Below are 25,907 nucleotides of genomic sequence, written 5' to 3' on the forward strand. Positions count from 1 at the left end.
TACGTCGCAAGCAAACAATGACTCGTCAGTATCGCGAGGAAGTGCGTAAAAAAATGGCTTATCGTTTGCCACACGCCTCGTTTTCGCGGCCCCACAGTTTCCCGCAGATTGTTCCACTGACACGGCGCTATAGTGGCCGTTATGATTAAGCGGTGATGTAATAATAATAATATCTGGGGTTTAACGTCCCAAAACCACGATATGATTATGAGAGACGCCGTAGTGGAGGGCTCCGGAAATTTCGACCAGCTGGGGTTCTTTAACGTGCACCTAAATCTAAGTACACGGGCCTCAATCATTTTCGCCTCCATCGAAAATGCAGCCGCCGCGGCCGGGATTCGATCCCGCGACCTTCGGAGCGGTGATGTCAGCGTTTGGATGAACATACACCCGTCGCACAGTGCCGCAAGAAGATTTGCCCCGAAAAAAAAGCAAGAGCACAACTTAGCCCGATAAGAAAGAGAAAGTGAAATTTCTCGGAAAGAAACGCGTCTGGATTTCCTTGTGGTTTCGTGCTACGAATGGGTGTTTGTCAATTTCCCGTTCTCAAATCTTCCGCCACCTTGCGCGATTCCGCAGAACCGATGAGCAAATTGGCCCGATCTTAGCTCGCGCGTGAGGCAATTCGCAGGTGTCGTACTCGCTGGTTTGGGCGTACAGTCTGACATTCATTTCCATTAGAACACGGGATAATTCTTAAAGTGCTAGAGCATAAGACAGAAAAACATTGGTTCTATTTCTTCGCGAAACAAGTTGCAGGCAACTGTGTTCTAATTTATGTAGTAGACTAACATTGTACAGGATTGCCTAACGCTCATAATTAACACGATGTCTCAAGCTATAGACTACGCCTTATTGTTTAAGGAGAAAAGCCCATTTCGTATGAAAAATGGCATGTTCAGGTTCCTCCCCCACCGCGCCGAATTTTCGTTCTATTTAAAAAGCAAGTGAAAACGTTTCGACACCGTTGCAGTTGGACATTTCAAGGTATTAAGAATCGAGAAGGCACACTGGATGTAAACCTGCTTATTAAGGGTGGAAGAAGCGCGCGCCCCGTGTAGTTACTCCATGCCGTAACATTTTTTTATAGGTTGTAAAGCTGCTTTCGTTTTTGTACCCAGGCAAGACTTTCGTTTGGCACCCATGCAGCGCAGAAATCACCGCAGCTGAGTGGAGGCTATGGATGCAAATAATGCACATGTGCTCTAGGAAGGCCTATTGAGTGGCATGTGTATTATGCACTCACGAATCGGTTCTGGCCGTTGTGTATGCACATGGCTTTCTTCTCCTGAGGCCTTCGGCACTGCGAACAGCAGCTGTCAGGGCTGGCCTCCTGATGTTCCGGAGGACACTGCAGCGGAGGGCACACCGTCCGCTGGCAGATGATTGTCCCATTCTGCAAGAGGAACAGGTTTCAACATCGCGCAGACTCCGGTTCAAGGAATACGAGTGACGCGCTTCACGACTGCATACCCCGAACACAAGAGAAATTTTTGAGGGCACGCGGATGACTCGGCGACACTTAACTTCTTGACAAGGAAAAAAAAAAAGAAGCACGGCTAAAGCTTTTCTCTTCCTTTCTTTTTTTAATGCGAATTACGATTTCTTTAGCTAGCGCCACGAGTTTCTGGCCAGTGACGTCACGCATCCACCATTCTTCCATACGCTCGCGCGAGTGATGTCAGCGCAGCGCATAGGTACACCGGATAAACATAAAAATAAACATTTTCTGATGGCGGGACTTGAACTCTGCCCGAAGAACACGTCGCTAAGGCACAGCTCGGGCAAAATAGAACGCCTTTAAAAATGACCCGCGTGCAAGGAAGCGCTTTCAGACGCCTGGGGCGTTTTCTACAACGCTGGCGATCTCAAGAATTCCCATCGTGCAAGCCAGCGACATTTTACAATGACGGAGTGTCATCGAGTCGCCATTATTCCATATTCGCATTGACAATGGTGACTGACGCCAACCAGGTTTTGTTGTATTTAAAAAAAATAGTATTAATATTATAATAATGTTTTTTTTGCAGCGCTGAAATTTGTTTTGTTGTGGTAACAGAGAAGCGTGCGGCCGAGTAGCACGTGTGGTTGACGTCACGAACATTACTCCAGATGTACAGAAAGCGAAGAGACAAACGTGATGACTTTGCAACCACCACCTTGTACTCATCACATGCTGTCAGTGTTCTGTACCGTGTTTGTCGCCATTCACGATAGAACAACGGCAGTTTTATGCTGCAGGGAGAACTACTGGCTTGAACAAGAAAGAAATACATTTTGTTTTTGGCCGGAATGCATTTTCATTACCTGACATTCACAGTTGGTGCACTGGTCGTACGGCCACGTCGCCTCGTTGTCGTACACGTCATCTCTCATTCTGCACTGTCCGTGCGAGTCGGCAAGCCTCATGCCACCTGCGAACGAAAAAAAATAAATAAAAAGTGCTGCTCGTAACAAAGCCGTGATTTACAGTTAATAATACAGTAGAGTCACGGTGTGCATAGTCAGTGACACTGGCGCACAAGAAGGTGGACGCAGGAAGTCAAGGCGCTACACTTTGTCAACGTATACGACTCCTGCCCACAACGAACGTCGCATTTGGCCTCCAGCTCAAAGAAGGCACATCACGTTCGACGCACAGCACTCTGTTTTTTCGTGGAATGCAACTGCTGTGATGCACAGTTCGAGCAAGCTCGGAACGCCGGCCCTCCCGATAATTATTTCTGTTCCAGGACGCATGATGTCCGTGAAGTAAATATGAAGCTCTCTTACAGGAATATTTATTTGAAATTCATAAGCATCAGCTTTTGCAATGGTCTCGACAAACAGGACTTGCGCTAAGACTAATTATTTTTGCCCAGAAGAGAGAGAGACGCTTGCTTTGACGAGAGTTGCTATATGTGCAAACAAGGTGGGTGAAAAATTACGCGTTGCTATACCCGCAAGGCTCGGAAAACGTGCGTTATCGTAGAGACACCTAAACAAAACTTAATATGTGTTATCATCAATAAAAAATATAGAGAAGACGTGAAGGAAACTGATGGCTGGGGGTGAGAACTACAGTGTGCGTTCTAACGCACTAATTTGATTCGAGAAGCACTCGGTGGGAACATCCTGGAAAATCGCATACGTGTGAGAAAGCGAAAGCACCAAACATTAATCAAACCCTGTCCAAATACTCTTAGACGCAGTAGCGCATTATAAAGACCGTTTGAGACGCCAAGATATATGCACTGTGCGCGGAATACCATTATTTTTTTTTTTACGTTCACTGCCAGAGGAATGAGCGAACGTAGCTAAATGACGCTTCTTTTTTTTTAAATTTGTCGTAATGCGCATCGCCCAGCCATTGTAACAAATGACGGAAGGAGACGAGTCATTCTCTGGCACGAAACTCTGTGAACGTCGTGACCGCGGTCCATTGACGTGTCGCGCACGGTGACGGTGGCCGCGTGCATACGAATCGTGCCAAGTACGTACGCACACGCCAGTTCTGTTGCGAAACGCGTGTACGATGCCCGAACAGGGAAAACCGTTCGGTGAGGAGTATCGAATGTACGCATATAGCTCGTCGTCGGGTGTTCCCTTTGGTACCACTGGCATTCACAGCGCCAGTATATCGGCCTAATTTAAGCGAACTCGCAGAGACGTATCGTTAAAGCGCTCGTGAGGACTCCAGGTGACGATAGGGGGTATTCTAGGAATTAATGGATGGTACTGTCCCTGTCCACGGGATCGCTGCGGATGAGCGAACCCTCGAACTGTGCTCGTGACCAGAGCGCGGCCTATCCAGGTGGCCCCGCGCGCGGACCCCTGGGCCGACGACGCGCGCGTGCCTAGCGCATCGTGCCACCTGGCAGCGCTCCGCCTTGTCAAACGCGGTAGCCAATCAGCGCGAGGGCCGACCGGCTCACGGGTGGTCCCGTGCGCTGATCGTAAACTGCGGCCCGCGAGAGACATTCATCGCCACAGTGGTCGAACACACGCGCGCGCGGCCTTGCAACTCAATCGGTGCGGCCACCCCGGGCGTGCTGCTATCGGCGCGCGCGCGTTGCAATTCATATGCGTTTGCGAAAGCGGCCCAAATGACCGACCTCCCGCCGACGGCCAGGGCCGGAGGTCAGCTCGGCGGCATAGCCGCGGCAAGAATGGACGGTCTCATCACGACCCTAAATTTGCCTTCGGATGCCGCCCTCGGAGGGACCCGTAAATTGTGTGTTTTTGCCGCGCGAGCCCCTCTTTGTCGTCGTCCAGGATCCGTCCCAGCGGGGGCTCCTCGTCGGCCAGGCTTGTTATGATTTTGCTTCGGTGCAGCGCCGCTCTAGTTTTTCTCAGTTATCTTTTTTTTTTTCCCGGCTTTCCTCCTGCATATCCCGTCGGAGAGAACAAGCAAGGCATCGGACTCTCGATTCTCCAATTACCATGGCGCTGAAAACACGAGGCCCCAAGCGGACAAGGAGCCATGCTATTTCGGTAGCGCGCGTGGCCCTTCTGCGCGAACGTGAAGCACAGGCGCCTCTCGATGCTCCCAGAGGCATTTCCCCCAACTTCCGCCTCCGTCGTAAGCATGAAACTTACGCTGTGGACACAGATGATACGGGCTCCAAAAGCCCTTTCTTAAAAACAAACAGAAAAGAATGGGACGATAAGTAAAGGTAATAAACCTTATGAAAAAGAAAAACCAGTTATAAATTGCACGACAAAGAATAAAGAGCGCAGTCTCGGCGATTGGAGGGTATTTGCTTTCCTGCAAAACATAAACAGCGCATTTCCATTCCAACGAAATGGCCGAGAGGGCTATTTGCAAGAGAATGCCCAGGCAGCATGCGTAGACAAATATCTATAGAAATTACAGTATATGCAACTGTGTTGAAAAAAAAGATTATGTCCAAAAATTTTTCGCTCACGATGTACCCGAATGCGCACTTAAAAAAAAAAATACTAGCAGACCACTGGGCAGTCCGTATGCAGTACTGGGCAGTATCGAAGATACATGTATCTTAGATACTATCTTAGGTACTCTTTTTTGAGTATTTTGTATCTGCATCGCGATACGTGTCGCAAGATGTGTATTAGTATCTGTATTTCCGATACATTAAAGAATGTATCGCGTATCTTAAGAGACAAGATACATCAATCTTAGCACCACCATGTAAAACAATAAACATTGGCTGAACTCCACTTCTCAAGCTGATACTACGTCACTAAGACACCTGAATAGAACTAAAGGCAGCGACGTTGTTTTATCTTTCTGCCAGAGTCCTCTTGCACATGTTCTCTTGTAGAAGAAAAATCGTTGAATAATTGCACGTTAGTAAGTATGTCGCTAATGAACTCTTTACGCTAGCAGATAAGTAGAATATGAAACGTGATTGCAGTTTTACATCCTTTACTTTTACGCGATGCATCACAAAAGACGTCACTGCCAGCGTTGTTGCTGCTGTGTACCTGTCTGGTGATCCAGTGTTGCGTAACGGTAGGACGCTTACGGACAAGGTAAAAGTGCACACCGGATTCGGGCTATCGTTCGGAGGCTTCTCGTTGAAGTTCCAGTAATTAGATTGCAACCCGCTAGCGGGTCGGTAGGCAGAGCAGCGGCTCCCATGACTTACTAAAGCGACAAGCAAAAACCACTGACATGACAGCACAGTGTATCAAGAAGTCTCATGTTAATCAGCTAAAGCAACCCCAATAAGCTGATTCAAAATGAAACAGATATACTTTGAACAAGAAATACAAAACTTTTGAGATACTCGCATACATTTAATTCAAATGAAGCGAAGTTGGCCGCAGTTAAGAAATTTTCAAGCAAATAATTCTGTGCATATACACGTGTGCATGCATATAGGTATAACAAATTTGCGAATGTATCGAATCTACCTTAAGATACATTTGGAAGGTATCGTATCGGATACAATAATTGCGGTAGCATCCTGTATCTGTATCTCAAATACTTGTTGCCCGAGTATCTTGTATCGTATCGCGATACAATTTTAAAGTATCTTTGCCCAGCCTTGTCCGTATCCTAGTCATGCTTCTCCAACACGATAGCGAATAAACCATGGAAAGAGTTCTAAAGGGCGGCTCCTCGTCGTTCCTGGTTCTCCACACGTCAGCAATGCGGCCCCTCAACATTAACATATCCTTGAGGCAAACGGGGACCGCGCGCTTACACGCGATGCCTATTGTTACACCATCCATAATCTCTGATTCATACTTCCTAGATGCAGGCGGTTACGACCCGGCAAATAGGCCGACCTTGGTACAGTATTCATTAGCAAGCGCTTATACACAATGAACAGCTTATACATAGTTGCATGGGCACTAAACTGTTTCTGAAATTGACTTGATGGCCACTCGTCCAACAAACGCAGATAAATTAGAAGGCAGTGATCATGAGCTTCAACTACGTGATGAAGAAGTACGCAATGTGGATTTACATCCATAAAAGGGAATTCTGCTCAACTGTGGAAAAGAAAGAATACTATTTTACTGTTCGCGTGCATCGAGCACACGATGTGACACCTAAGAATTGTGCATATCGAGCGTTCCAGAGGGAAAGGAGTTTTCTTTTGTTATTAAATCAAAATAATTTCACTGAGAACCATGAGCGATCGTCTATACGTTACCTTACATGTTGCCTTTCGGAAGCAGTTCTGACAAACTTTGAGAATGTGCTCCTAGCGTGAAAAAAAAAAAAAAGCTTTTACTTCCTTTCCTCAAGCAAGCAATTGTGTGCAATGTATACATTTCGCTACGTCATATCCTTCTTGTTTAACCTCGGCACTTGGGTGCTATGCAGGATGGCCCGAGTTTGGCGAAACTCGGTATCTTTCCGAGCTCTGGCGACACCCCCTTTTGAACAAGCTAATGGTACGATAAGGTGAAATCCATCCCTCAGCGCACGCTCCGTTCCATTGGTTACGATGGAACGCGGCGTCACGTCAAGGGCGGTCGAGAGGGTTGGGTGGTGTCGTAAAACTAGAGGCACCTTCTTTCATTTGTTTGTCGTTCCACTGAGTGCAGACGTGCACCCATGCAGGAAAACTGGCAGAAAGCTCTACTAACTACATTTTTATGTGTGCGCGGGCCGTTTGAATTCATTTTCAAGCGTTTAATGTGTGCAGCAAGTATCCTTTAGAATAATCAGCACCGTGGCCTCCGAGATTAGTTCCGACCGAGCGCCTTACAACACCGCGCCTAGAGTTAATCGCCGAGGCCACGTGCATAATCACCATGGTCGGCCTGTAGCTTCTAGCGCGTTGCTCGGCCGGCGCGCGCCCTCGTCGTTCTCTTCTTCATCGTCTGCTCGGTCCCAGAGCACGTGCGCCCGGCTGATTAGCTAATTGGCTGGGCGGTATACCTAGCGAAGTCAGGACGTGCTATGATGAAGCTGATTAGGCCAAATCTTGCTAAGGTCGAGCTAACTAAGCCACGTCTTACTAAGACCATGGTAATGTAGTCGTGTGAAGCTAAGAACAAGGTAATTGAGATCATGATAAATAACATGACGGTAATTAGGAGCGTGTAATTAAAACCAAGATAATCATTACCTTACTCGCCGAGATCATGTTAATTAGGATCGTGCTAATTTCGATTATGCTAATTACCTCTGCACTATTCAGGACCTCGTAAATTAAACCTGTGTAATCAATGCAACGGTAATTAAGACATTATTAATTATTGTAATTAACACGACGCTAATTATGAGCGTGCTAATTAGGCTCGTGCTCATTGGGATTACGCTTATTACCTCTCTACTATTCAGGATCTTGCGAATTAAACCTGAGTAATTAATGGCGCGGTATTTAACACATTGTCAATTAATGGTATTAACACGACGATAATTAGGACCGTGTAATTAAAACAAAGATAATCAAGACCATACTGACCGAGGACGTGTTAATAGGGATCGTGCTAATTATTATTATGCTAATTACCTCTATACTTAATTAATGCCGTGGTAATTAAAACATTAACAATTTAGAAAGGATTATTCACTATCATGTTAGTTAAGACTTTCCTAAGCAATAGCACCAATATTGAGACCGAACTGACACGGTGATTACTCCGAAGCAGACCAAGCAGACTGAGTACACGAGCCACGTAAAAAGGTGGAAGAAGCTAGGTGATCACAAGCTCCACCGATGGCCCAAGCCCTGCACAAGCACTGCAAGCTGAACAAATTATTTTATATGCAAAGAAGCTGCTGAGTAGCGTCGACCGCATGAAGCACTTGACAGGCCCACCGGCACTATGACAGTCATGAGTTGAACTGGGGCCTTTTCAGAATCAACGAGTTTGTGCCCGAGTTCGCGCGTCAATCAATTTTATTGACAGACGCCCGCGGCGAAGAGCGGGTCCGCCCACCGCGTTTCCTCTTGCCGAGGAGCAGTGCTCACGCAACAACGCTAGCGAGCGGCACGATTCGTCTATGAGCTTAATCGCACAGACTATGCACACACGCACGAAGAACTAAAGGTTATATCATCACGTGGCTACGGTGCCTCGCATTCACTTTCACCGCTCTCTCGACGTACCACTCACAGCTATGAAGCAAGTGCCCCTGGTGGGATTTGCGGTGAGAAATGTTACTATTACTTGCTTGCGGAGAGTGTTTCTACCGATTCGCTAATACAAAAAAATGTTCATACGTGTAATGTAAGTATAGCAGTAACCTGGCCATTTATTTATCTGTAATATTCCAGAGAAGCGAAACGAGCTGCACCAGAGTGCTGAGTGGTCGCCCTTGTTGCCTTCGAGAGTGGAAATTTCCATGGACTAGGTGGAACGAAAGAATTTTCCGAAAGAGGACAAACGCCCACGAACACGCCCGTGGGAGGCGTGATCATCAGTTGGCAAAAAGATAGCGCGACAATCACGATGACGTCGCTGCACTGTCAAAATGTTGACTGAGTGGCGGCGCTGACGCGTTCGCACGCGGTATTCCTTTGAAAACCGCCGCAAATGCCGCGCATGCGTTTGTGACGCCATTCTCGTTCTCGTAGCCGTTTGTATCAACGCTTCTATTGCGCGCTCCGCACTGTCTTCCTATCATGACCGTCGTAGGGCGGGCTCGGAGCAAACTCGTGTGCGCGAGAAGCTCGGGCCATCCTGCATAGCACCCCTTGTTTCTTGTTTAAGTTTCTTGTTTAACCAAAGCACTGCCCGCTACCGGCCGTTGGCACTTCAGTGTCAAATTTCCCCGAGCACCAGTCGTTTGCGAGCTGACATGGTCCAACCTCGCGCTTTACTCGAATCCCGAATAACTAAAGAGAGATGATCATTTGCAAGGAGGCTGGTAGCGCACACTTTTTAGCGCACAATTTCACCTGTGATTGGGGACGTCAATACTACTGACTAAAAACATTTAATACACGCAGTTGGTGTGATAGAATCATATTGGATATTAGGAAAGTCTTCAGAACGCAAGAAAGAACAGACAATAATGGCGCACGAGGCGCCAGGTTCAAACTCAAGCCAAAACAGTAAAATAAAAAATCAAAAAAGAAGTCCACCGAGTTATAAATTGCCGACACTGCTCTGCGAGTTGTAAAATAGTCTCACCTTGCGAAGACTGCCTCGGGCTATAGCCCGCGCGTTAGCGTCATAATTGCGCAACGCACTGTTTTTTTATTTCGACATTTTTTTTATGCACGTACCGGTTGTGTGCACATACTCGTCTCCTTATTTCTCACTTACATCATGCATGGTTCCAAGAACAGCTACGCGCATCATCCGTGGGCTCTTTAAACACATCGACTTGCTCTGACTTAACGACCTCCTTATTCAACTCCTGCGTCACGAGAAGGAGGCCTCTGTTCACAAGGGACCACCTTCAGCGGTACAGCCACTTCTTTTCTTTTTTTGAGACGGAGGGGTGCGAATCGAGCCGCGGTCCTTCCGCCCGGCCTCCGTGTGCGCAGCAGTGCGCGGCGCTGAACAGGTGCATCGCGCACCAGTGGGCGGCGGCAGGCGATGGAAGGAGATGGACGAGCCGCGCCACTGCGCCACCGTTTGTTGGCTCGGCTGTTGCCGAGGTGGGGAGGCCCGGCGTCGACTTCTTTAAAGTAAGCAAAGAGTCGCGGGCATCTGCACTTGCTCACTCCGGCCTGCGCAGGCCATCGGTTCGGGTAGCCCCGTTCGCGCAGGCTCTGAAGAAGCGGCAGCGCAGCAGCAGCCACACAAGGACACACCGGCCGCGAGGATCTGCTGCGCACTTGGCCGCTCTCAGCGGCCGTGACTAAGACGTGACCGGCGTCCGCAACGCGCCTGCGGCCAGATGCGATATATAGAACTGTGAAAAACTATAGCGGTATTGTGCCATAGCACTCTAGCATATACGCTTATCTCAGATCGTTTTTTCCATTGACCTCATTGCGTCCGTCATCGCTTCTGCGGCAGGTAACATTTACTCAACGAAATGGGTATCAGTGGCGGATCCAGAAGGGGGGGGGGGGGGGGCGCCGGGGGGGGGGGGCGGGCGATCGCCCCCCCTCCCCGGCCTTCAGTGAGCGTCGTCGACCTCCGTTGTCAGGTTTCTTCGGCTACCACAGCCCAAAATGGGGAAGGAGAATCTTATCCCCACCCTCTCTCCTGATCTCTCCCCCCCCTTCCCCCTAACGATCCGATGAAGGAAGTTCTTGCGTTTCTTCATGGAATTTGTGAAGTCCCTGGGATCGTTCGTAAACACAGCGCTCTTTGTCCGATGTCCGATGATGTCCGATGATGCTTCGTGCCGTGGCTTCGTGCAAGACCGTTAGCAACTGCAGGCATAGGCGTGCGCACGAGAGGGGGGGGGGGGCAAATCTGTCCCATACATTGACTTAGGAGGGGGAGAGGGCACTGCGATGAACCTTCACCCCCTGATGGGGAACCCTGCACAGGCGCCAAACATGGGCTAAATCCCTGTTCGAGCTTGCACGCGCGGCTCACTGCCGGGTTGTGTTTGACAAACGTGCGTAGGCCTCCTCTTCATGCCCCCAGGCTTCGTCCGCTAGTTGCCTTTCGGTTCATTCGGTGTCCCCACGTCTTGTGAAACCGGCACAAGGACATAAGCGCCCATGGACATAGGCGTGCGCAGGTTTCTCCATTGGTGGGGGGTGGGGTGGAGTGGGTGAAATTTCACCGCAGTGCCGCTCCCCCCTGTTCCTCTTGCCAAACCCCTCCCGCGGGGCAAATACGAGGTATAGGGGGAGGGAGGGGCGGAGGCGCCCCCCTTTCCTCTGTGAGCACGCCTATGCCTATGAATTTAGCGTTTTGCTTGGTTCTGAACACGAAGGTTCCTTTCCCGACGAAGGTGGAGTGCGAAGCACTTACGTACTGCGCTTTGGGCACACGTTACAGCCTGTCCGATACAGCCTGTCCTTTTGTCCCCGACTCACTTTGAAAGGGTTTAACATAAAGCAAGTTAACCAACCAACCTGCACGCCACTAGTTTCCACCCAGGCATTTTTGGAGCCGATGCGCAAGCAAAGAATAAAAAGAACCTATAATGTGACATATAGATGCTGAAACAACACCTTTTATCAACATTCCGCCAATTACATGCTGTAACTGGCTGCTTTCTATACCAAGACAGTCAGTCAATCTTGTTTCGTTGGTCCTCACAGCAACGTGTCATGTGGCAGTCACTCTTGGAGTGACTGCCACATGTCGCTCCAAGAGCTTCTGCTTAGTTCCATTTGCTGCTACACCATTAGACATATATTTAAGTGATGTTTTGTGCTGTTCACTGGACATTGGGAGTACAGTGATAAATATGTGGGATTTACAAAAAATTTCGTCGCGTGCACGAGACGCCCCTCACTGAAGCGCATAGCTGTACTTACCGGGGGGGGGGGGGGGGGTCAAGAAGGCGCTCCCCCCTCCAACGTCCCCGCAAACACTTTTGGGAGAGCGATCACCGTCAGCAGCGCACTGGCAAACCAACAACTGATGTGAAGTTTTTTTTCAACACAGCATTCACGTAGCTATATCATGGATATTTTCAACACATAGCTGGCTTCTGCAGTGAACGTTGTCTTCCGTGTTCCACCACGACGTGCGCTGTAAGGTTCACTGCGGAGCCGCCTATGTGACGCTTTCTCGCCTTCCAGCCGGAGGAGGCACCAGAAGGAGGCCACCGCTGGGCAGGGGCTGTATAGCGTCAAACTTTGCCGTCCTGTTTTTATCCCGCCCTACCTGACGTCAAGTTTACATGATCGGCGGCGCAAGCACGGGCGGTAACCAGAACTTTCTTTGATGAGTCCAATCAGACCCTCTGCCTGTTTACAGTGAATTATATTTCTTTCTTCGAAAGCGAATAGCATTGCCTGCTCTAACTAACCGGCTGCTGGGAGTCGATGACCGCACAAAAGTGTTTTTTTCAGTCGGACCAAACTCGCAGAGCTAAAACGAAACACAGGGAGATGGAAGGTTGCGCACCTGTGTCTCTGCTTAATCTACTTCACCTTGCTTATCATGCGACGGCTGGAAAAAGATAGCGCGGGCTTGCGACAAGACGTTAACAACTCGTCCTCATTAAATAGATTTCGCACAACGTTGTAATCTATACGCACAAACGAATCGAATGCATTTTACTACCACTCAAAATATTTAGTATCCATTCTTGCCAGCTGCTATAAGTAGCCGCTGCCGAAGTATAATCGATGGGCTGTCATATTCTAATCCGTTTGAAACAAGAGACTCTCCGGTTACTCCCCAAAACTTTAAGGGGTTTCGGACACATTAATGTGCTGTTTAGTACATACAAGTCATTTTGACGTCGCGAGTTTTTAAGGTTTTCAGACGTCGCATGATTTAAGCACAGCGGAAATTTTCTGACCGATATCCAAAAATGTTATTTTGGCAAAAAAATATGCAGTAGCAGATATAATTTTTTGTCTTATATTTTGCCTAATCGGATGAGCAGTCATTACGCCACAGGACGTTCTCGCGGCTTTCGCTGCATCACGTTACACAAAGGCGCTGTGCGCGTGGCCGAGATTTCATTGAGTAATAAACAGCGAACAATAATAAAAAAAAGTGTTTGCGCTATATCGGCCCAGATCTAATCAAAGCAAATTTGAGCTTGCACCGCTTGTGTATAAGCGTATACTTATCGGAAACGGTAGGAAGGGAAGGGACACCTTGCATACCCAATACCCCCCCCCCCCTTTTTTTCCCCGCTCTCAACAGTAGAAGGGCAAATATGACACCTATAGGATTAGTAGACCTTCACAATCTGATACGTACATCTCGCTGAATACGCTTTCCGTAAAATGATATCAATTGGGCTGCTTTTCGTGTTCAATAGTAGCTTATATTATGAAACTCTGAAAATCAGAAAATTGTGCTTGGCTTATTTTTAGACTTCTTCACAACCTTTGACCTTGTCAGCCACACAGTTGTGCTAGGATAGTTAAATTTTGCGGTATTAGAGCCATGACATATTCTTTACTCTCATATTATCCAGAATATCGTACTAAGATTGCAATGATCACTGGCAGGGTTGCCGTTGGTGGCTACTGTGAGTCAAACTGGCTACTTTACGACCCGTCCGGTGAACTCGTTCGCGAACTATATAGTTGATGAGTCACTGTTCAAATGTCTTTGTACCAAAAACTACGCCGGCGCTGGTTATACGCGAGTTCCAGCGTGGTTAGTCCACAGACGGCCTCGGTTCAACTCTGCAGCGGCTCGCTGCCGATTTGAGCCGCGAATAACGAGCGGTTCGCGGGGACGGCGAGGCATGAGATCTCGCTGGCAGGATCGGTCGCGTACTTTTCCGCGTAATTTGCGAAATGACGCCCCCCTCCGAGCAGCCGTCATGGCTGATGCCATGGCCTTGCAGAAGAGACCCCGCCACTCCGCGCGCTCGTCTACGCTGCGGCGCCATCGACGCCGCGAGGTCCCAGCCCAGATGCGTACACGCTCGCCATCGGTGCAGTGCTTCGGCTGGTTAATATTCTTTTAGTTCGGTCTGCCACCTTGAGAACGCCTAATGCAGGGAAGTTTTCACACTTGCGCACGGTGCGGCGCAATTGATGCGACCACCAGTGGAGAATATTGGATGGCTTTAGCCGGAGCGCACGAGGTCCATAGTGGATTGTAACCAAAGCGCCGGTGGCGACGTCTTCTACCGTGCGACGCCGTTTTTCAACATAAATACATTACAATTGAACTTGTGATGGGCCGCTATTCCTGCAGAGAAAACAAAGAGCTAAGAAGACCCCCGTAAAGATTGTTTCAGCACCTATATGGCAACAAGAGCCTCCCGTTGGGACAAGATGTACTTCTAATTATTCGGCTTTTTTTAATGATTGCCACTTCACTGCATGCTGAAGCATTTATGGATGCATATAGGTAGAATATAATATCAAGTGTAATAATCCTACACGCTCTTTATTTGTGTGCAATTTAATTAAATGTTGGGGTTTAACGTCCGAAAACCACGCCATGATTATGAGGGACGCCGTATAGTGGAGGGCTCCGGAAATTTCGACCACCTGGGGTCCTTTAACGTGCACCTAAATCTAAGTACACGGGCCTCAAGCATTTTCGCCTCCATCGAAAATGCGGCCGCCGCGGCGGGGATCGATTCCGTGACCTTCGGGTTAGCAGTCGAGTAGCATAACCAGTAGATCACCATGGCGGGGTATATGTGTGTGCAAGCTGCAGTTACGTGCCAGCGTGCTGGCGTGTGCTGCTCTTCTCCTTGGATCTATTAGTATAGACTTTTTTAGCCCGGTACAGGTCCCACATCTATCGTGGTTTTGAATCCCGCACCAGTAATATATTAAATCGTTTACTTTTTCACACAAGCCGTACTAGTTTGTATACAATAAGGTAAATGCCAATTTTACTTTCACGAATTGCAAAGCAGGCGAGGACGCAGGCTTCGAAATCTTACGGAGTTTTGAAACGAAATTGCCGTGTAGCTGCACGGATAGTTGCACGTGTAGCAATTTCGTTTGCAATTTCATCGCAAGCGCTCTCTCTAAACTAAATACGCAGTGCGAATTTTGCCACGCGGCAAACTTTTGGATGCTTCCTCTCAGTCTCAAGGTCCGGTGAAGCGCCAGCGTATTTTTTTTTTTTAAACATTCTTTCGACCTACCGCCAGAGCTCCCACATCACGTGTATTATAGTATATTCCCTTCTCACGCAAAGTCTATCTTCCGGTTAACCTCCCCGATTTCCCCATTCTGCATGTTCGGTTTAGGAACGGCGAGCTGAAGATGACACAGACTATCGTTACTTTCGCGGTTGTTGTCATGTGGTATCGGTGAACGAGTCCTTAAAGCGAAGCCTTTGTTTTGCGAACTTCCTTGTGTTTTGCTGACCGTGGCTGCTGCTCTTGTTCGCTTGCCGAATAGGAGAAATCAAACATTTGACACCTATTTCCTCGAGCACAGCAGCCCTGATGCGCTAATCATTAGGCCACCACCTCACGCATGCCGCAGTGATACGGGAGAGAGGGCAACCGCAGGAGCTAGCTTCGACTTGGGCTGCTGCCTGCTTGGGCGTCAGCAGCCGCGTGGGCGTTCCCACGTGAGCATTTAAGGCGAGGCCGGGTGTTCGAAACACATGGTACAAAAAGCCAGCTTGCCTCTTTGAGCACCTAAAGACTAGTTGCATTCATAGGTGCATTACGCTCTTCGCCCTTATGGGAACTAAACAAAACCTGAGAGAGCGCAGTATGGCCGCTCGGACAGCTTTGCGGCCGTGGTTGCTGATCATCGCGGTCGCGTACTCAGCTTCCATTAGGAAGGTGTCTGCCTCCGTAGCAGAGCAGGTAGCGATAGCTCTAGCGATGAAGGACCCTCTGCGTCCTGAGATATTCACCGACTCTAGGGCTGCCCTCCGGGCCTTCGCTTCGGGTGTGGTCTCAAGAGAGGCTGCCGCTATTCTCAGTTCGAGGGGTGTAGTAGGCTTTCACACAATTACCTGGTTCTCGGCCCACATGGGCTCAGGGGTTCATCCAACAGTTCCCAACGTCAACAAACTTGCCCATAACCGTGCGCGAGAAATCACGTGCCGCGGCTGTCCGGGCGGGTCCGGAGGCGGGTTCACGGAGAGTTTCAGGGATCCACTTGGCACCTTCAACGAAGTTACGTCGCACTATAAAATGTCAAGGCGGCGATACCCCCTCCCGCATTCCAAGCTTACTAGGCCGCAGTCGTCGGCTCTCCGGATGCTGCAGGCAGGTTCGTTCCCGCCTCGCAGCACGTTTAGTCACTTTGCTGAAGGCATAAATCCAGGATGCCCTAGCTGTGGGGCGGATAACTGCACACTCGCTCATATGCTCTGGCAGTGCCCGGCGTTTCTTAGCGCAAAATTCAGCACAGAAGAATACTGGGAGAGGGCTCTTGAAAGCCGCGAGCTCTCAGTCCAGCTGTCGGCAGTCCAGGAGGCCTTCGAACAGGCGGAGGGCCTCGGTCTTCCAGTACCGGCGTGGGCGCGGCCAGCAACTGCGGCGGACCCTCCTTCGGGGGTTGTCTAATCGGAGTTTTCCAGGACCAAATAAAGTTCATTTCATCATCAGAACAACAGAAAGTGGAGCAAAATGACTGTCGCGCAGAGCAAGAAGGACTTCGATATGCTGCGAAGCTTCGTTGTATGTAGAATCGAGGAGGGAACGTTGAATTTGCTGCCATTATCCAAAACCACAATTTATGAAGTTCACTTTAAAAATTTTTGGGTTCTACGTGTCAAAACAATGATACAATTATGGGGAACGCCGTATAGTGGTGGACGCCGTAGTGAGGACTAGAGATTAGTTTTGACCATCCGTCCTCGGGCTTAGCGCGACATCTTAGCCGCTACAACATCTGAGCTAGTATCATATTCACTTCGCCGATGGTGTCGAGAGCAATGGGTGACACGCAGAGGGAATGAAAACTGAGGAAGCGAGATATCTGCTGCTAGATTTCTCTTGGCCTTATTGATATATCATGCCTTCGTGGGAGTGAGATAAGCACTTTGGCAAGAATCGAAATAAGCAGATACTTTGATATCTGCTTTATCTAGAGCTGCACAAGTTGTTGAAGCGTGCAACACCTTTTAAGGTTCAAAAGAGCCCAACAACAATGACAAAAACATCGGCTTCCCTGCGCACTTACTATATTCAAACTATGCTACGCTGAGCGTAATCAGGGCCAGGATTTCTGACCATGCCGCCTTTGTCCAAAGGCCCCGATTCCAAGCACAGAGGCGAGAAGTACTCTTGTCCAGTGATCGCAGTCATTCGGGCACAGCGCCTCATGAAAGAAAAATAACTCTGAAGCTTAGCGTGCAGCTTAGGCGCCTAAGTCAGCAAGTCCTGCGTACATTTTTTGTTGCTCTGCCCAGCCCCGCCGTACACGGCGCTTGGATCAAATTAGAAAACGCCATTTCTACTTCAACGTGAGCCGGCGACAATGTAGCGAGGTTCGTTATCACACCCGAGGGAAGGGCACCATCCGAGCGGCGGGAGTAATCCGCTCGTTTCAAGGAAAGCACACGCGCAGCGCTAGTGGGGCAGCGACTTCGCGAAAAGCACGAGAAGCTGGGTACTTGCGCGACAGAAATCTCGCTGCGTCCGGCAGCACAACGAGAATGCAAAAACGCATATCGTTAAATCCGCCTGCAAAAGCACCAGATGGGGGCGACCAGCACTGACAAAAGGGCTCTATATAGCCGCTCGAGTTCTGGAATGGCTCATGCACAAAGTGTATACAGCAGCACCCCTATGTGCGGAATCTTTTTCGGGAAAAGACGAGGCGACAGAGGCTGTCGTATCTTTCGAGAGGATTATGCACTTGTATTCCTTAAATTCAGCGCATCGCTGCTGTAAGCGCAGGAACTCCGGGGAAAAAAGCTACGCAACGAGGAAAAGAAAAAAAAAAGAAAAAAAAACCGCTTGCGCTGCAGTTTGAGTGGCTGCTCGTGCGTTTCTCGTACCCGGTGCATTCTTTCTGTCCCGCGCATATAGTGTTCTGCAGTCATTACACAAAAACCTGTTTCGTTTTAAATGTTCCCATGTTTCTAGATTTATGCTGTTCACAGAACGGACGCAGGCGAGCGACTATTTCACGCTTGTATTCGGTCTCGTCGAATCGCAGCGCTATAGGAGGTGGCTTCGGAGCGAAATAATCGGTTGCCCGTAATACTACGGACGGATGCATGAACGAGGCACGTTGAGACAAAACAAGAATAATCCATTGCGATCGTAATGCATTGAGAGTCCCTTTCATCGTTTCCCCCCAAAAATCGCCTTAACACTGGCGACTTCGCCTCGCGGTCTCATCGAAATGCAGCGCACTGAAGGGGAACCACTTCGCTATACTTCCGGGATGCGAGTCCTCCCGGCTTGTTAGCCACAGAAAAACCCCCGCCACTTGAACATGTATACTGAAATCAAGCAACACGCCATTACGGCAAAGACGGCTGTATACTATAGGGAGGCCGTGGAAAGATGAAACCGACATGTGGGCGACGTTGGTTGAATGTGTTATATGCCTCGAACGGACCGCCATTCATGCAGCGAGTGCGAGTCTGGCAAGCACAACAACAACTGCAGGTCGCATAATGCAGCGAAGCCAAATCGGCCCGTATCGACATTACTGGGCGAGCGAGACGAGAATCTGAATGGCGCGCCGCGAATCCCCGGAGGCCGCGCATATTTTGATTCCCTCCGGCCGATCGCTCCGGCTAAAAGAAAAGAGGCCGACTCCGAAATTACGTTTCCTTGTAAATGTGAGTGATGCCAAAAACAAACACGCCCCGCCACTGCCCGGAACCCCGAATCCTCCTGTCTCGTGCGTTCGTTTTCCTTGCCGCCACTTTGACTCGGTGCGCAGCTGCGTCGCCAGTATATATAAGGAGCGAACGCAGACGGGTTACGCGCAAGTTTGGATGAAGAGCCACAATGGGCAACGCCAACAATGCAAACGGCGCTGCAAGCCAGACGACCCGGGCCCCCATCGCGGCTGGTATTATAATGCGCGGCGCAATTTGTCCCGGAAGAGAAGCGCTCGGAGCGCGCAAAGAAGAAATGGCGCAGAGGAAGACCTCCGGGAGAAAGGGAAAAAAGATAAAATCCGCAGTGGAAGCAAAAGCTTGTCTGTCTGAGTTTCGGTCCTCCCGGCGAAAAGGGCAACCTCTCCATCGCGTCTACTAGGCGGCGGACGAGAGCAGTATGGCGGGGCTTTAAGGGCAACGATCCAATATACGGCGCGGGAACTGCGGCCTCTGTCTTGACACAGTATATGCGCACTCGCAGAGGCGAAGAACCGCAGCGCGTTCCTCTGTGATGCATGCAGCGCGGACGCTGGCTAGGCCTGAATGTTTGGGGACCATTGTGTGCTGCTTATGAATCGGCACTGCACGGAACCCCGTCGTGCTTGGTTTAGTTTCCGTCTCTCGGACACACTCCACAAAACTCTACGCATGATCTGCCTTTTCTTACTGGTGTTGTGGGCGTGCGTGCCTACGCATTTTTGCGTGTCAGACTTGCGAACGTTTCAGAATGAAAGCAACCGATCACATTTTTCTATTACTCTATTCAGAATAGAAGTGCCTACGGTGACCGGTTAATACGGAAGTAACTGAGCAAATGGTAAAGAGCGACCGATTACTTCTACATTACATTAAGTAAATCGAACGGACTGGCCCGGCTTTTTCAGAGCGTCCCCCGGAAGCCTTTTCACACGTTCTTTATCTCTGCAAACAAATGCAATTCAAAATTTTCGGTAGTCGTGTTCGTTTCTTCCGAATACATCGAATACGCTTGAATACGTTTCTTCTCAGTATACAGTGCTACTCACTCGATGTATGCGCATCGGAGGGTAGTGCCGCACTGAGTAACCACAGATTATGATTACTCAATGCCTCGTACTCGCGTACGAACGTGCGCAACCGCGAGGTTTCTGCGTGGCACTATACAGATGACATTGTGCTCAAGTGTCCGAGAAATTCAAGTACTCGAAGTTACGCCGCCTGTCGCAACTTTTCTTGCCAGTAATGTAATTGATCCCCGAATGACTAACTGAATGATAGCGATATTTACTGCCTAAAACGTAGCCGGCAAATTACAACGCTACCGAAAAAGCAATTAATTACAAGTAAATAATTGCTGGCAATTCATCGCGTATAAGTCCTGTGTGAATGGGTGGGAGTTGGCAGATGAATCGCTTTCGTCGCATGGAAGTATACACAGGTTATGGTCTCCTGTTCGGCGGCAATATTTAGCGTAGGCAAGCGAACTCGATCACAGGAACATACACTCACGATGAGAGCTGCTGGCAAATCATGTCACAAACTCATTTACACGAATATTCGCTCGTAGACATTATTGATACTTTTAAAATGATTCAGAATTGACTTGAAACGCAAAAACCTTGCGATAGGAATTATATATAGACACTCTAGGAGCATTTTTTACCGTCACCGTCCGTCGACGTCGTCGTCAGGTTTCGTAAAAAGTACAAGGGCGATAACATCGCTCCGCGCGTCTTATGTTCTATGTTCGAGTGAAAGCGTGCGAAGAGAGCCGGCGATCGCGGCTCAAGCGCAGAGGAAACGCGCTGGCCGTCGTCCGTAGCGCGAAAGGCTCATGGGGGGTCCCAAAGTGGGAGGGGGCTGTGTGGCTTCGCCAGAAAATGCATACTTTGAGTGGCGCGCATGCACCTATCGTGACAGGGCTTAGCAGACGGCTCATAGATTTGTACGCGCTGCTGTGTTCTCACCGCTAACCTTGCGTCGAAGAGAGAGAAGGTCGCTTCGCTCGCTACAGCGGCCGCGTTTCCTTACGCCAGCGTTATGTTGAGTTACGTCTGGTCGGATGCGAAAATATTTAAGTGCTGACCTTCGTATAATACTCCAATTTGTTGCGATCGCACTCATTGTTTTGCCCTTGCGGCGAAACTGCGACTTTTTCGGCGAAGCTGTGTATAGATGGGTTCAGTCTACTTTTCCTGCGCGTAAACAAAAACTCCCAGAAATAAATAAGACAAGATAAACTTCCTGGCGAGGCCGGTTTTCATCCGGGACCCAGGCAACACATCCATGCTTGCAGAAAGTGAATATATCTGAACGATACTAATGCGTTGTGCCCGCGGTGCAAAACAAACGTATGAAAAGAACACTTTCAATAAAGGCTTCGTTGACTTTCGTTGTGGTGGAACAAAAGCCCTCTGCAGGACAAGATGTAAAGACAGCAGGGAAAATCGTACATAGTTTTTTTTTACTGCACGTCTTTCATTTTACAAAAGGAAAATATATTTGGGCACACTGGCATGCTTCGCAAGAGACGTATTACACTTTTTCCATCTTATACGAGCCGTTGTTGATGTGGTATGCATTTCGGGCGCATCCATTCGCTCGTCTCCTTCCATCTTTGTCTGTTGTTGCAATGTCTTACGCGCTCGAGGAACAACATTATTAGCGTGCCACTAGGCGAACCAGTCACACTTATTTTGAACGTATATATGATATATCTTAGAAACGTCCTCTCAAGGTCACAGCTGTGTCGTATGCGTGACTTAAGCAGCGCTGCTTTTGCTATCCAACGGATTACCACTGGTTTATGTGTATGCGACGTACAATAAGTTCAATGCGACATGTCATTGTCCAGAAAGTTTTCGTTCACTAAAGGTAGGCCCCCCGTGGATACATGTATTATAGTTCCCGCTTTGACCTGCAGCGCTAATATATATATATATATATATATATATATACACAGAGTGGGAACAGCGTTCACTCGTTTTGCATATAATCTAGGAGTAAGCTCGGCTCTGACATGATTTTCATAAAACTTGATAAAGTTGCAAAAATTGGGAATTGTGTTTTACCTGAAAACAGCGGACCCTAGCTTTATAGCACGAAAAAGGCGAGAGATGGTCACAGTGGCATCACACAAGGTGGAACTAATATACATCAAAGTTTATGTGATAATGGTAATTCTACGCATAGAAAAACAATGTCAAAACCAAATCTTATCGGGAAGCAATTTGCCCTAGTGTACAGTATAACGTTTTCGCCATCCTTATCGGGAGTTGTCAAAATACCTTTAACGTTAATTAATTAAGTTTCAAGTTCTTTTAAACAAAATACGCGAGGCGGGTCCGAAAGGGCGGACAAAGCAGCGGGCTCCGAGTGCTGATTCAGCTGACGTGACCCACCGCTTGCCAAGCAGATTGCACAGCAGCTACGTGAAGGGATACCTGTAGCCGATTCTTCAAACAGGCTGCGTGTGACAGTGCAAGCAGCAGCGGAAAATGCCTTTTTCTCTGTTTCCCTGCAAAAGAGCGGCGCATCCGGTGTGTTGAGAGCTATGAATACCGCCAAAAAATCTCTACCGCGTCTCGGGCTCGCCTGCGATGCGCTCAGCTTCCCGAGCAAATTAAGCCGCAAACGACAGCCCGTTGGCAGCAGGCTGGCTTGAATTTACGGAGCCATCGCAGCGCGAACGGCATTACGCAGCGGTGTACAGCAGCGTCACTGGGAAAGTGAACGAGCCTTTCCAGTAGTGACAGCGGCCCCAGGCCAAAAAGCATCGGCGCGAGCTTTGCGGCGCGGCCGGCGGTCTGCGCGTCTTGGCAGGCCCGAGAGGAATCGCCGCGTCGGGGGCCCCCGCGTGGTCCGCGGCCCGCGGCGGCGCGCGTAAATCAGTCAAGCCGCGGTCTGGTGCTCCAGTTAAACGAACGCACGCTCCGGGGCCCCCGTGCCGCCGAGCCCTGACGCAAAACCGCAGAAAGACAGGCCAATGAAAACGCCGTTTGATCTAGCTATACCGTCCCTGGGGCTCCCTTTTTCATAATATTTATTCCTCGCGTCATCAAACATTTTTTTTTGTATTCCTCTTTCCCGGTAGCAGTCTGTTTTAATGAAGACGGGCCAGAAAAGGGAAGCTGAAAAAAAAAGAGAAAAAAAAATAACAGGCTAGAGAAGAGCACGCGGGCCGCGGATTTCCCTCACCTCGTCATTTCTGGTTCGTCTCGATCTTCGTCCCAGAAAAGAATGGGCCAGGGGGGTCGCCGGCGACGGCTCCGGTGGCGGGGATTCGGAATAAATGTTTACGCTCCAAAACCACCGAGCTATCGGCCCCCACACCACTTCCAACATTTTGTACTTTAGCTTTTTTTTCCCCTCCTCTCAGCGCCGCAAAACAAAGCGCGGCTGTAAACCCCTCGTGCAACCCCGTTGCGACTTATAGGAGGCAATCGTGCCCCCAAGTAGGTGCACCTTTTCTTGTGCACCTTCATTCTCCCATTTTCTCGGCCTTTTCTTTTTCTCTCAACCCCTTGCCTACCAATTCGACGCAACTTATTTTCCAGCATTTCTGGCGGAGAGCGCGCGCTCTTGACCCCTGGCTTTTGTGTTGCTCGGGCGCCTGAGACTAAACACAGGGCGCAGTCTTGAAACAAATTTGCGGCGCTCCTGGCCCATGGGTGTTGACCCAAGGCCCTTGGGCGTGTTGCAACACTGTTGTAGAAGCCGGCAGCTCCCGCCGCTTGTCTGCTGCTGGCCGCACGCGCAGACGCCACGCGAGCCGGCGGCCCTCTGCCAAGGAAAACCCTGCAAACCGCAGCAACACAAGCAGCAGGCGCCTGCTCGGGTAGCGGCCGACCTGCTGTCATTTTGCGCGTCTCGGTAGCCACTGCGTTTTTGCGCTGCCATCAGGCCGGCACACCCAGGGGTGAGCGTGAAACAAAGGAAGCGCCGATGCAGCACTCGCAAACGACACCATGCACGCCGCAAACACGGGCCAACGAGACCCCGCTTGTTCCAATAAAGCGCCACTGCAACGATGGTCGGCAGTTTTTGCTCAGGGTGCGCCGACGGTTTATGCTATATTAGAAATATGAGGAGCTAGTATATGTTTTTCCGAAAAGTAGTTACATAGGCCCTTGATAACCATGGAAAAGGTCGCAGACGCTTCAGAGTATAGCATGACGCATCCCACCGCGCCTATGTCCCAGCTCCGATACCGTTGCCATACGACCACCAATCCCGACTACTGCAATGCGTGGTGCAGGGGTGTAGCCAGATTTTTTTTTTTTTTTTTTGGGGGGGGGGGGTTCAACCATACTTCATGTGTGTTCGTGCGTGCATATATACGCAAGCAAAACTAAAAATTTTCGGAGGGGGGGTTGCAACCCCCCCCCCCCCCCTGGCGTGGTGTAAAAGGTTGGGGAAATGGAAGTATGGGGTGAAGGTTGTACAATCATAGGCTGGAAATGATAAAGCGTCTCGTATGTTTAGAAGGCCCCAGACAAAGTTTAACGTCTTTCTTTTTTCGGCGCGCCCATGCCTCCGCCCAGCAACAACCGCTTTTCCAGAATGTTAGCTGCGCATCCCCTCCCCTCACGATGTCTTGCAAAGGCACCGTGACTCGTTCATATTTTTATACGCGGGCGCTTGTGAATGTTGTGAAGCAACAATATACTCACACATGCATATGTTGTGCAATGACAAAAGGCGTTTTGCAGCCGAGCAGAGCATCGCTCCCACCACCTGGTAGAGTGTTTTTTGTCGGCTGAAAGAATGCAACACTAATGACTGAGCGTTGGTGGAGCAAATTAAGGCGGTGTACGACAAGCAACGTATAATACAGATGCAGACAATCCTGTAGCCATTCTGATGTACGTGAGACTTTATTAACACCCGCGATACATTCGCGCTGTTTCGCGCTGTCTTCTTCAAGATGCAAGATACCAACTCGCCCAGCAAACCACCTTTCTGAGATTACACAATCATTGGCGCAATATACCTCGCGCCTGACGTCACGCACCTGCGATGTCATAACCAAAGGGGCAAAGAGTTTCATATTTGTGCATCTTACCAACATGAGTCTTGGGTGCTTACTCTTACTTCTTCCTATCACTTGGCTGCTGAACGCGTAAGCCACTCACCGCAAAGCGACCGCCATGGTCGCTAGCACAGATAAAAAGTTAAGATAATCAGTATATCTAGCAGCTGTTCATGCGAATGCAAGAGAAGAGAAAAAATAATAAGCGTGAGTGATACACTTTGCCGTTCGTTAGAATACTTAGGGCTTTCTGTTTCTCTTGAAGCTATGAATGCAGAGCTTTATCGTTGAGATTGTTGGTTTGACGCGATGCGGTGCCATCGCTAAGGGACAAGGACGCGAGACGAAGCTGTGTGGAGTCGCCACCATGCATGTCGTGTTCCCTGACCCCGGCACGCCGTGGTAGTTTTTCGCCGCGCTGCTGGGCTTAAGGACGTGGCCCCTGCGGTCGCGTTTGGACGTGTGTGAAATGTAAGAACGCCCGTGTGCTTGGAAGTAGGTGCATCTTAAAGCACGCTAGATGGTCAAAATTTAACGGGAGTCTGACCCCCTCCCCCTTACCTTATGTCTCACAATCAGATGGTGGTTTTGCCACGTAAAGTCGCAGACCCTAATTAAATAGTTTTTTTTTTTTATAATTCCCGTTTCCTTGTCTCCTAGAGCTGGCATCTCACCAGAGTGTTGTTTGTGTTTGCATAATGCAATATAGCCATAATAATAAAAAAAAAAAACACGCGGTAGGCCGGGGAGCACGTATACTGCCGTGCACGTAGAGTAAAGGGCAAACGAGAGAAACGGAGAAAGGAGCACTTCTTGAAAATGACGTTTATAGCGTATCTGGGCGTAGAAGTCTTTTCACCTTATACGTCCAGCTCAGCCACCGCACGGCTTTCTAAGCTATAGAGCATCCCACGCGTTTTTTAAAGAAAATAAACGAGCCTGTCAGATATATCCGTGTTCAAGCTCACATTTGGCGGGTATTTGTCAATGAAGACAGCTTCGGGAACCATCTCTTTCGCAGAAATTATTTATGGGCTCATTTGACGCTGACGGTTCGGCGCTTCGCGGAAGTGTGTGTATACTTCCGTGCGGGGGCGTATAAGGGCGCGTGGAAATTGAACAAACGTGGCCG

General features: G+C 49.2%; 1 protein-coding gene across 1 annotated transcript in view; it reads right to left on the reverse strand.

Moving 5' to 3' along the window:
* LOC119378971 (BMP-binding endothelial regulator protein) overlaps positions 1-25,907 on the reverse strand; it is a 230,375-nt gene that overhangs the window by 33,702 nt on the left and 170,766 nt on the right. The window contains exons 9-10 of the mRNA XM_037648088.2: positions 2,308-2,414; positions 1,247-1,396 (exon numbers count right to left, since the gene is read on the reverse strand). Coding sequence (XP_037504016.1) covers positions 1,247-1,396; positions 2,308-2,414 — 257 coding nt within the window. The remainder of the gene's footprint in view (positions 1-1,246; positions 1,397-2,307; positions 2,415-25,907) is intronic.

Source organism: Rhipicephalus sanguineus, chromosome 1, assembly GCF_013339695.2.
Source record: "Rhipicephalus sanguineus isolate Rsan-2018 chromosome 1, BIME_Rsan_1.4, whole genome shotgun sequence".
In the NCBI taxonomy this organism is placed as follows: Eukaryota; Metazoa; Arthropoda; class Arachnida; order Ixodida; family Ixodidae; genus Rhipicephalus; species Rhipicephalus sanguineus.